This window comes from Dunckerocampus dactyliophorus, chromosome 4, assembly GCF_027744805.1.
Source record: "Dunckerocampus dactyliophorus isolate RoL2022-P2 chromosome 4, RoL_Ddac_1.1, whole genome shotgun sequence".
Classification (NCBI taxonomy): Eukaryota; Metazoa; Chordata; class Actinopteri; order Syngnathiformes; family Syngnathidae; genus Dunckerocampus; species Dunckerocampus dactyliophorus.
The window spans coordinates 5,894,657-5,907,500 of NC_072822.1; the positions used below are offsets into that span (position 1 = coordinate 5,894,657).

The window sequence follows — 12,844 nt, forward strand, 5'->3', positions numbered from 1 at the left end:
AAGGGTATTCCACAATGTTGGGACAGGGGTCACATACGTAACATATGCAATGTATCGGATGCGGGGAATGCTGTTCTGCAACGTGAAAGGGCACACAGGTGCGGCAATATTTGTCTATGCTGGGTTCAATGTGCAAGACAAAGGTGGATAAGAATGCCGATCTACTACGACGGCTATAATGCTGTGATTTTGCGTGATGCAAGGATGGCAATGGTTGATATCACCTGATACGGCATCAGCTAGGCACACTTACGACCCCGGCTGACTAGGTACCTTGTCGTGTCTGGTTTTGCCAACGGAAAGAGCAGTGGTGGTCAGAGTGGGTACCACCAAAGGAACAACAACTGCTATCGTTGAATTTCTGTCCACCAAAAAAATAAGTTGGCAGTTTGTCAGTGCAGGTAAAAGCGTAAGACGACCATTAAACACAACATGGAGCACATAAGCTATAAAAAGGACACACACATGGGTGACCAGCTGCAAATCAGAGCATGCTGCTGTAAATTAGATTTGGTGTTTTGTTGTTCCTCACCATGCACAGTCCAATGTATCTCTAACATAATTAGTCTTTGGTGTAAAATGTAATTTGCTCTGGGCATCACACAGGCTATTAACCTCCTCAAGCCAATATACAGTTTTTTATTGATGGCTTCTTGAGTGCATGAGCATTTTTGTCCGATTTGTCACACGGAAGCCTAATTTTGTTGTTTTTCTTTTTAAAAAAAATGTTGGCTGTGTCACATCCATCTGTGCTCTGATCTCGCGTGCCCTCCTCCTGCTCCCTCCCTCTCTAGCTTCCATGTGACTGTTCTGCCACTAAATTCAGGGACCGTTCTTGTCAGCCAGCCAGTCAAACCAACCAATGGCCTTTTTCAATATAACAGACCGCTAGAATATTTGACTAAAAGAAAGACGAAAGGGAGCGGAGGGGACTTCACATCAAGTGGTTTGACATCAAACCTGCATCCCTAACAGTCACTTTAGACAAGGGAGAGGAGGTGACCTTCTCAGATTTCATTGTCAGATTGTTTTCCCCCTCTCTCCTTCCCAGAACATGTGAGTAATTAGAGCAGTTCCAACACACTCACCCTTGCTGCTTTTTGTGCCTGTGTGTGCAGGACGTGCTTCATTAAATGTTGTTGCAAACATCAATGTCATCACTTTGACTGAAGCTGCTAAAATGCACGGAAGTGAAGGAGGGGGGAGGGGGGTGCAAGTGATAAGTGTGAGAGCACATTTCATGGCTACATGGTGTTGATCCTTGAGGATGAGTGCACAAATACATTCTTAAACGTATATGCACCAAAACCTTGTGTCACATTTTCTAGTCAATTGTATAGTCACTTTTGTACAAATAACCTTCAAGCTGACCCTCTGTTATTTTGATAAAACACATGAATGCAATAATAATCCACGCATTTGAAGCCATAAAGCGGTGTGCGTGTGTGGTTTCACCATTCCAAAAGTAGTATCGCCACCAGGGCTGCAATATTGCATCAAACCTGTCCAAAGTTCTGCAAGAAATAAGAACCAAACACACTTCCAACGCCCATCATTGGAGTACTTCGTCCCCCACCACCTTCCTCTATCCCCGCACTCACGCACGCACGCTTAAAGCTTCTTACCGTCGAAGACCTTGAAACGACGACGGCCACGACATGCGCGATTTCTTCAGTCCGGGTCGGTGGCCCGTGTCCACGGCGTAAGTCCGGTCCATGTTGAGGGGGCTGAGGTACCGCTCGGTGTCGGAGAAGCCTCGCTGTCTCACTCGCTGCTGGTTCCTGCGCACTAGGAGCGTGTGGTGGAGCGGAGAGAGCGCAGCCTGGTTCTGCTGCTGCCTCCACAGATGTTTGGGCGCCTTCGCACTCACGCCGGTTCCTCCTCCGCCGCCACCGCCGGCCACCGAGGACTGCCCGCCAACTTTGCCACTTACGGGCTCCATCCCCCCGCCCGCTTTATTTAAGAAAAATTGTTTTAAACACTTTTGGGGGCATTCAAATGCAAATTATGAAAACTTTACGGGTTGTTTTACGTCCAGTTTGTTGTTATTGTATTAAACTTCGCCTCCATGCACATGCAGAGGCGACAATACATCCATGTAGGGTCCATGTGAAAGTTTTTAGTGTCCATGAAGTGTTTCCCAGTACACGCCCACTCCTGCAAGGTGCCCTGTCACAGGCTCAGTCCGGTCCAGGACGTGCCCTGTATGCATGTCCACAACTTTGATAGCTCCACTCCTCCAATTCACCCACCCTAAGAAGTCCTGTGCAGGAGGAACACCAGGCAGCAACTATATAAAGAGCAGGATTATACATTAAACATGAGAGACCCACCCAGAGCACCTCCCAGTATATCCCACAAGAAGCAGAGGGTGCTAGAGTGGGCAGAGAGCCACTTGGCCCAATCATTTAACAGCATTGAAGCTGGAAAACGGCCCAGTATTACAACTAGGATTCAACATACAAACTCTTAGTGCATACAGATGACTTTAGATGGGAGAAAGTACCTAATTAGGTCATCCAAATAGCTCCTCTCTGTTGTAATTTGTTAGGTTGTGGCATCCGAGTACAAAGAAACATCTCTCCTGCTTTTATTTTCCGGAAAAAACGGGATATGTGGAAGAGCAGGAGGGTGTGTGCAAACAGATTTCCTTTTGCAGTGCAGGCACATTACTCTGGAAACTAATAGCGTGGGAGAATGCAATCGCCATTCCTTTAACAGCTGAAATGTAATCTTCCCCACAACAAGGTGACAGAAAACAACGGCAGCAGGTAAGTGTGAAGGCGCTGCGCACACAGCATAGGAAGCAGCAAGGCTGGTGTGTGACATGTGTTGCTGACTCGGGTCTCCCCACTTTTTATTTTCGTTTGAATTCATTATCCATTCCTCGAGTTCCAACAAGGTCGTTGGCAGGATAACCTTCAAACAATACAACAGAGGGCCACCTTATTTTGAAATCAGTTTAAACCTTCCCCACAGTTCATATTTCTGTACAAGGTGTTGTTATGATCAAATAATTTACCAATAAGTGTTTTGTGAGCTACTTGCGCAATCAATAATCATAAAAAAATACAGACCCAACAATCCTAAATGCAGCCGACTGAATTATTAAATTGAAAATATCATGATGTGCTGTCCCACTCCAGTCCTGTAGGTGGCAGTAATGCACGAATAACTTACTGAAATACCAGCAAGCCTAATACCTAACAAGCCTAAGGCTATTTCCCCCACTCCGGTGTAAGAAAAAATTGTCCATCCACACAAGTAGACTTCTACACAAACACATTGACCGGCTGTCATGTGCATTTTGGCCAATCAGAAGCCTGAAAAAGCAACCACAGCTGACTTGGTCACGCATTATAACGCCTGTGTTCATCCAAACAGTGAGGAATGAGATAAACAATGACCAGGAGACAACATGAATGTTTTTTCAATCGTCCGTGTGGGTTATAAAACACACGCACGTGCATCTACCCCTGCATGAAACGAAAGCAACACCCATAGGTCAACAACTTCATGTTCTGTTGTTAAACGAGGTTAAAACATGAGACAGTTTTTCACTTTGAAACTCATGCATGGTACACTTGCCCTACCATAAACTGATCACCGGTATTAATGCTGCATTAATGAAGCAACAATGGTTCTGTTGCTGCTGTGTTGTGCAAAATTAGTGTTGATAAATCACCATGCGGTCTTTTTTGGATGGAAAAGTCATGACATGCTTGGCAATGTTGTTCCACTCCAGTCCTGCATGTGGCAGTAATGCACATTACAAAGTCGGCACTAACCTAAGCCGCACCATTATCCAGATCTGCAAAAGTAATCTACTGTTCCTTGGCCCGTGTACAACTCCGCTACAAAGTTTTGTGGGAAACGATTATGGAGTTTTTGTAATATCTTTTAAAGTAATTCATTAATTGCACGCAACATTTTTCATGTTAGTCTATGACATGCACATGAATTCCAATAAGGACAAACAGGATTCTGTTACTGGTATGTAGACTAATTACTGCCATTAACACATAAAACAACCGCCATAAACAGGCTTGCAGCGTGCCGCGAGCATCTGGTGGTTTGCTGGCTCGGAAGCTTCTCCAGAATGTTGTTTGAATGCAATTTGCAGATGCACAAAAACATCCACAGTGCATCACTGTCGTGTTATTTACCAGGGACAGCTGCGTTGCTGGAAAATACAACATCTATCGCCTGTTATCGTGTACAAGCGTGTGTACTGCGACCAGGGATGCTTTTAACCATGAGCCAGTTGTGAAAACATACAGTAGCACTGTAGGCTACATCTTTGCCTGTTTATTAATACTGCACACTTTGTTATTAAACTGCATGCTCCACTGCTAAACACACCCGAAAGTCAAAGATGGTGCATGAGGCGCAGCCTTTCTGTATTGTATTGAATTATAGACAGAGGGAGTCGAGCATGCAGCAAGGCAAATTCTGTGCATTGCCTGTTTTCTCTACACTGTCAAACATAATTATGTGATTAAAAATCCCTACATTATAAATAGGCTCAGCAGTGACAGCTGTTGAGGTGCTTGATGTTAACTTATGTACCAACAGTGTATCCCACAGGACATCCCCTAGTTGTTAACAATATACAGTATATTGAAAGAAGTTAATTATTTATTATGAATGTTCTTTATCAACACCTTTGCTGCTGTGCTGTTTTCTGTTCACATGCACATACAGTACCAGCCTATTGTGAAAAACAGCACTTGCAAATTGTACCACTTTCTTGGTGCTTAGTAAAGCAATTTTCAACTGCTTTCAACTATTTCTGTACTCCAAATGTAGTTGTTGTGGCTCTACCCTCGTAATTGGTCAGAAATTCATCAAAATTGAAAGAAATAACAAATTTGGCCAAGGCGCTGTTATAAACACTTAGAATGTAAACATGTTGCACTAAAAATGGGATCTATGTTCTGTTCCTCCAGTGGCTGTACATCCAAATCAACAAAAGAAAGGTTTTTGTATGAGTCCAGACATTAAATCCAACTGAAAAACATAGATACCCTTGCTCTTTTACACATTTGGAGCACTTTCGCAAGGAAGAAAGGGGAAAACACGGCCTGAAAATATTATCTCTGTGAATGTTGTAAACTCCTGTTTCCATGCCAGTGTCAAGTATTGATCAGATTAATGCTGGCCAGAGGAGTTGTACCATTGTAGAGGTCTTTGTGGATGAATGCAACAGCGCCTCTGCTGGTTGCAGTCACTCTTACTTACTACTTACTGCTTGCTACTTACTATTTACTGCATTTTGCCTGAATTGCTTCAGTTAAACAACAATCAATTACACACAGCTGACAGATTTGCTAAGAATCAATTAATGGCTTACCCTACCCATCACTAATTACTGCGATGACATACTGGTAGCCAAAGGTTCAATTTTGTCAGAAGACAACCGATCCAGCCTATTGAACATGATTACCAACACACACACACACACACACACACACACACACACACACACACATGTCGATAGTCTTCCCCATTGAAAAGCTTGCATTAAAAAACTTGCAAACAATTAGTCAAAGAGTTTGGGCGGACTCTTTATTGTACGTCTGACACCCTTTGGCATTTCCATGCCGGCTGCTTGGGCAAATGATTCAGTGGGAATGACGAGCAGCAGCTTTTTGGTAGTGACACATTGCCAACAATGCCGCACACAAAAATGTCAGGAAAGCAGAAAAAACATTAAAATTGGCAGTTAATGTATTGAAGTTGTCTGGTCATGGAATCCACACTTTCAGCAATGTCCTTTTCTTTTTTTTGTTAATCTCTACATATCAATCGCCCTTCTCCCCCCCCCCCCCCCCCCCCCCAATTCCATTTGCAGTGCTTTATTAGCCAGTCGCTAATTAAAGCCCCTGAAGCAAGTTAGCCTTATTAGTAAGCTTGCAGCTCGTGCCTTTCTTATTTATTCACTCACTGCAGTTTCCAACATTCTTGGCAAGCAGGAACAAGCAACATGAGGATGGTATAAAAAAATCAAAAATAAAAAAGTGTTTTTCATTCCTCATCTGGTACACTGATAGAGTATTGAGCAAGAGTGTACATACAGTATATGGTATTATACAGTATATAGCGGTGTACTGGTAACATGGCTGATGAGCAGGATGCAGCATCCATTCACAGTCAAAGCAAATTCAGAGGACACCTCCCATTTGAACTGCCCAATGGCAACACTGGCTTTGACACGGAACACTGTATGAAAGCTCTGAAGAGGCGACTCATTTACTGCACAAGGATACATCACACCCGACTTCTGAGCATCAAAACAAGTACCTCCAAGTACTGACAATACTTACTGCGACGATGGGAGCAATACAAAGACATGCATGCAAAAAGGCTCGATTAAGTAGCACCTCTAAATACAGTATTTCACAGAAGTGATTACACCCCTTGCATTTCAGCAACCGTGTTATATAGGTTACGTGCTCTGCTTCAGAATGTCACAGTACGTTGGAATTCATGTTTCCCTCCAGTGAAATGCACCTCTCCAGTGGCTGGCAGCACTCATGCAGCCCCCAGACCATGATGCCGCCACCATCACCATGCATGACTCTAGGCAGGACACAATTATCTTGCTATTCGCTTGTGTTGCCAGATGTTCAATGTTGAGTCACTTTCAGTGGATATTAAATCTATACTGCTGTACACTTACGACTAGTACAGTATAGGCAAGCTTCATTTCTAGGGTTGTCCCTACAAAAGGTATATTATCATAAAAATTGTTGTTGAGGGGTGTACTTACTTTTGTGAGATGCTGTTACTGCAGTATGACACCGACCTGTTAAATCTGTGAAGCGTCTTGAAAAAAAAGTAGTTTTACTTTAAGTTTAGGTCACAACCAGTCGTACAGCTCCTACAGCCGGTTTACATGCAAAAAAATGCAAGAAGCGCACAGAGGCCGCGTGTGACGTGCTGATTTTCGAGCAGTAGACAAGCCGCAGACCGGCCACAGAGGTTCTTTGTCATGTCAAACAAACTCCACAGGCACTTGTGTTTGTATGTCTTTCGTACGTTTTGCTAGTGTCACGTTTGGGCAAAATGTCTATTTTTTTCGCACGTCGCACTTGCGAACTCCTATGTGTGTCGTGCGCCACACGTGCACCCCAAAAACGTAATTAGCGTGTAATTAGCGTAACGCACGTTCAGATATTTCATACGTCCTCCATGAAAAGATGTTGTAGATGAGTGCAACACTTGTCATGCACAAGTTTCCCGTGGTGGCACAGAACTGGGGACGCTTAACACAACCAAACTATTTGCGTATTTGAAGCAGCATTACTCGGGAAACTCCCACGGGATGACAAGAAGTCATTTGCTATAACAGAAAAGATGACCAGCCCCTGTCAGTGATGCGTAAAGGCGGGTTTAAACGCTTAATTGAGCACCTCAAACCGCACTATATTATGCCTAGCCGCCACTACATTGTTGATAAAAAGAAGTAAATGGGTCAGTTTTTCTAATTCCTACTGTTGCTGATTATTGTTCTCTGTTTGAGTAAAATCACCTGATCAAGCCTTTTCTAACATTCCACACTACAAAATAAGTAATAAAAGTATTTTGTGTTGATATTGGATTGATATCGGCATGGGCGACGGTTTCAGATCTGAAGTGAACATATTGTATCGGGACACCCCTAATTGTAGAACTATAAAAATGGGTTTTGTGTTAACATTTTAGAGACTTGTGGCGTAACTGTGTTAGCAAAGAACTAGCAAAGAACTACAGAGACAACCGTTGATGACATCATAGACGGCCGACGGAACTGACTTGCATTTACTGTTTCCATGTCGTAGCAAGCTAACACGCTGCTAACAATGATGTTTTGTGATAAAAAATACACTAAGAACACGGTGTATTAATAACACGGCAAGACCTGCGCCATATTGTAGGCAAAATTTACGGGAACCGAGGCAAAATTGTGGCATAAATTTAAATTTGAATTAACCGAAAAACATGCTAACAGAGTTTCCACTGTATGTCAGTTTTACTGTGTAGTGACTCATCTTTTTGGACTTGTATGGCAGTCAGGCATGCTAAAATGTTACTTAAAACATTGCTTGGTAATAAAGGCTTAATGATGACGGCAGTAGACATTAATTCACTTTACGGTACTTTCTATGGGGAAGCTTGTTATGAAGTCAGATTGTGTTGGACTGTGGAGGTTACAGTGTAAGTTTGGAGTGCAGCGGAGGTTCAGGGTTATAGATTGTATGCGGAGTCAAACATTTGGCAAGGGCTGGTTTAAAAACAGCTTTTAGACGAGTGACAGAGATATATTAGACTTGATGACTCACGAAAGTTATGAGTCCACTCCATTCCGGGATAAATGACCAAATCATACTCTGAGAGGTATTATGAATTTCAGCCTACAGGGGGTTTGCAAACATCCATCTCATGAAAGATCAGCACTATGCTTTGTAATTCGTCAAGAACATGAATGTGATGATCAATCTATCCATCATGTAGGATTTAATTTCCCATAAAGCTTTCGTTAAAATAGCCTCCGTGTTGTCCTACCTGCTGGTGTCAGCCGAGGTGATGGCAATGAGGGGTGGCGTGCGAAGTGGCAAAGTGTTGGGCCGCGGAGGAACGGTCCCCGAGTCGGCCTCTGGTTTGCGCTCACAGTACGACTGCTCGGCCTGCCTGAAAGCCAAAGGAGGCAGCTGCACCGTGCGACAAGACAGCCTCCGCACCAGGAAGGGCTCCATGCAGGTGACGGGCCCCGTCTCTGGGGGATCTGTCGAACCGCCAGGCACCTGGGGTGAGAATGAAAGATTATGAGCAAACTGACAAGAAAATTAGACACAGTTGGATAAAATACGGGTGGTTTGACTAGTATGAGTATCCAGCATCGGGCTCAAGCATGGCGCACTTCCTTGGACGCAACACAGTGGCTTGAGCACGGTATGCTTGCACATGCAAGGGTGTAGATGTGTCGTATCACTTCAAACTATAACCAGTGCTGCCATCTTGCATAATAGAAACAGTGGATGAAGTGGTAACCGTGCCAAAGCACGGTACACTAGAACAGGCCCCTTCAATATGGTTATGGTTATGGTTTCATTTATTTGAACATGCATACAAGTTACATTGGAATACTGCAGATCACATATTACAGTTGACAGTCCCACATGTCCAAAGGAGTTTCCCCTCAATTGCATTACATTTGGTCACTTCCTGTATTCCAAATGTAGTCTTTGCTGGTTTAAAATACAAAGGAAAACGGTAAGGCGATGCAACAATGTGGTAAAATAGCAGTCAAAGTTCTTGTCAGCGTAAATATTTCATATGACAATCATCATAACTAATAATTATAAAACAGACATAACAGAAGGGGGGTGAGTACTGACAATGAACTCACAAGAATGAAGAGTTAGTGCTGAGTGCAGTCGTGATTAGACAAAGCATTAACAAATAAAATAGACAGAACAGAACAGATTATTATTTTGATCTTAATGGCCAAAGAAAGCTGAGAATTTAATCAGGAGTTTCTGTCCTGTGCTGGAGTCTTTCTGCCCAAAGTCATAGGTTGACCTTGAGGTCAAAGTTGAAGAAATGGATTTCGTATAAGCAAAACCTTGGACTATTTCTTCCTTCATAAGCAGAACTTTCAGGTACCTGAACTTCGCTATCATTTTGTAAAGTTTCAGGAATATACCAGTCAGGGCTACGAACAGAATGGCCTCGTGTTGTATTCAAAGAACATTATTATGTGTATAGTTATAGTTGCTAAATAACTCATGAAAACACTGTATCTCGGCTTGATGACGATTTTGACTTGTGCTGTATTGCATAATAGTGTGCAGCCAAACAACCAATTACATATAAAACACACATATAACATACATACCTGTATATATGTAACATACATATATAACATATATACTGTATAACACTGTGTTTATAAGCTGCAAGAACTGTCCTTCAATACATATATCGTATGTCACAAAAATGAGTACAGTCTTAACATTTTATAAGATCTTTTCAGCTGGCAGTATGAAAGAAATTAAATTTACAGCTTGTAAATGTACAGCTTGTATAGGAGTACAGCTTAACTAACCACTGAAAATGAGTCAACATACGGCAACACAAGTGAGTACACATCACTGTGAACATGTTGAAATTGTGTCCAAAGTGTCATTATTTAGTGCGAGCACTGCCTTCTTCCCCAATGAACCGCAGCTCCCCAGTGATGGCAGGACTCAAGCAGGCCCAGGCCATGACGCTACCAACACCATGCTTGACTGCAGGTAGGACACAGTTATGTTCCTACTCACTTTTGTGGGATACCGGTACCAAATCTGTACTTTTAAAAAAGGAAAACATACCAATTTTGTACAAAACAATGGCTTCTTACTTAAAATTTCAATATGAAATTTTGTGACATGCAAACTGAGCAGAATTTCAATCCAATAATATAGATAAAAGCACAGCAAAGTAATAATGTCACCATACAAAACACAAATCACAACAATTGTCATAGCCAAAGAGGACAGAAGACAGGGAACGTGGGTGACCTGCCTGTGTTGTAATGTTCATGTTCAGAATGAATACGCCTCGCTCGCCGTAACCACGATTGGTTGATAACGAGGAGGTGGTGTGTTGTTGCTTAATAGGTTGGTGAAATGTGAGGGGTACCTCACTTTGTTTTTCAAACCACATCTCCCTCCCACTCTCTTTGTCTGGCAGCTAACATCACCACTGCGCACCTCTATTTGAGTCCCATTTAGTTGTTTTCCACCATCTTTGTTGCTGTCGCACTGCGAGATGTACCACCGCCGTTTTTTCCCCATCTTTGGTCCAATGTACATTTGCATGAATGGAATTTACTTCACTAAATCGCTCTAAAAAAATAATAATAATAAGCACAGGAACAAACGCTTCACTCCCCTAAAGGAGATAAAACCCATGACCCACAACATGACTCAGTTATGCAACGCTGCTGCTGCTGCTGCTATTTTTAATTTACGGGTGTGTTGCTTCCACTTTAACTGAGGTGGGTTGTTTGCTGTTATTACACATGCTAGAATAGTATTTCCTATGAGAAAAACAAAGGTAGACAGAGTGCATTAAGGTGATGAATGACTATATTATTCAAACGACGGCTACAGTGACGGCAGCTGCATGACTCCATTACAGCCAAACAAATGATCATTCTAGTCCATCAGGATTGTGATGTACTGAACTACAGAATGACTGGCTTTCTACCCCCTCTTTCTTACGGAACACACAATATTCCCAACACTCCAATGGATCAAAGTGCACCAGATCGAATTCAATTGTGTGTCTTCTATTGTTTGTTTTGTTTGGGTTTCTTTTCGTAAACTGTCCTCAGGGACTCTACAAAGGTAATCAGTTATTTGCCTATTGAGCGCGCGCAGGAGTATCCTTGATTCAGGGCATACTTGAATACACGGGTACAAAATACACAAGCAGGCGGCTGGAACAGTGTGATGAATTGAGGCCGATATGCCGCCATTTATCTTGCCGTAATCCATGCAGGGTTTTCATTTATTGTTCATGAATAACAAGGCTTCCCCGTTAAGCGAGGACTCAGCCAGTCAGCATTTACATTCCGTCTGTTTTCCAGGTGATAGTTCCACACGACGTGACTTTCCAACGAGTACAACCAGTGCCGTGCCTCACTAAAAATAGACACAACAAAGTCCCCAGCAAGAGATAGTCCATTTAAACACTCTGGTTTACTAAAAAGGTCAAGGTTGGATTAACCTGAGACAATTTATTTGCTGTCAGGCACCAATTCACACCTTATCTTTTATTACAGGGTCCAGTAAGTTCTACAAAGTGCTAGAGCGACCATGTTTGCGTTAGTATGTAGTAGTTTGACCGGGCAAATATTGATACTATTTATCACAGAGACTTCCATTTATTTTACAAAACAGGCATCGATGCCCAGGTACAGATAGGAAATACAAGGAAACTGACTCTAGAAAATTTCATCCAATTCCATTTTGTCAAGCTACGGACTGAACATGCGTTCAACAGTGCATGCGTTAAAAATTAAAGAACTAATTTGGGTCCTTGGAGGAGGTAAAGCCTGCATCTACTGTATATGCTGGGTTTAGAGGTCACCAAACAAAAATGACGAAAATTTGTATCCCCCCCTGAAGAGATTGGCAGAGAAGTTGCCCCAGTAACAGTTTTATCAGAACTGGCTTTTTAAAGCTGGGTGTTCACTGTTTTAAGCTTGATTTCGACTTACTTTCGAATCAGGGTCAATTTCAGAGTCTTTAGTCAAGCTGTGTGCTGTACTGTATGGGGGGATCGGTCAGCCAGTTTCCGACCAACAGATAAATGAAATTGTCGGCTGCGAAAGTGATCTCACTGCTGAAGCTGAGTTACCACTGGATTCAAAAGGCTCATTTTTGGGCAGATTTTTTTCATAGATTTTGAAAAACACATTTTCCGACCTACATCCACTGTAGGTCCACACACATCAGAGTTTTAAACAACATCTCTGTCCCACAGGGTTCCGTCCTAGAACCTGTGCTGTTCAGCCTTTATACTAGGAAACTCTATTTATCAATGAAACCTAACAAAACTAATCAGCTACCGAAACTCTAGGCGTGTCTTGAAGACATCAAAGCTGGATGACCTCCTCGGTTCCCAGCACCTCAGAGACAAGATTGCGCACCCCCCCACCCCTAACCCTCCCAGGAACAGGACCTTTACTTTAGTTCCCAAATATGACCAAAGTCAAGAGCAACATTTTTTCATTTACAAACAAAAACATTTGGATTTTTTGACATGAAGTTGTACGACATCGCCTTCAGCAGTTGTGCTTCATCAGCAG

The 12,844-nt window shown here is 42.7% G+C and overlaps 1 protein-coding gene across 3 annotated transcripts in view; it reads right to left on the minus strand.

Moving 5' to 3' along the window:
* pde4d (phosphodiesterase 4D, cAMP-specific) overlaps positions 1–12,844 on the minus strand; it is a 188,897-nt gene that overhangs the window by 161,008 nt on the left and 15,045 nt on the right. Inside the window, exon 1 of one of the 3 annotated variants that reach the window (XM_054773488.1) lies at positions 1,626–2,252. In XM_054773488.1, the coding sequence (XP_054629463.1) occupies positions 1,626–1,942 (317 nt within the window). In that variant the 5' untranslated portion in view covers positions 1,943–2,252. Of the gene's footprint in view, positions 1–1,625; positions 2,253–8,547; positions 8,787–12,844 lie in introns of those variants that run through there. The other 2 variants (XM_054773489.1, XM_054773495.1) reach the window with 2 other exon arrangements.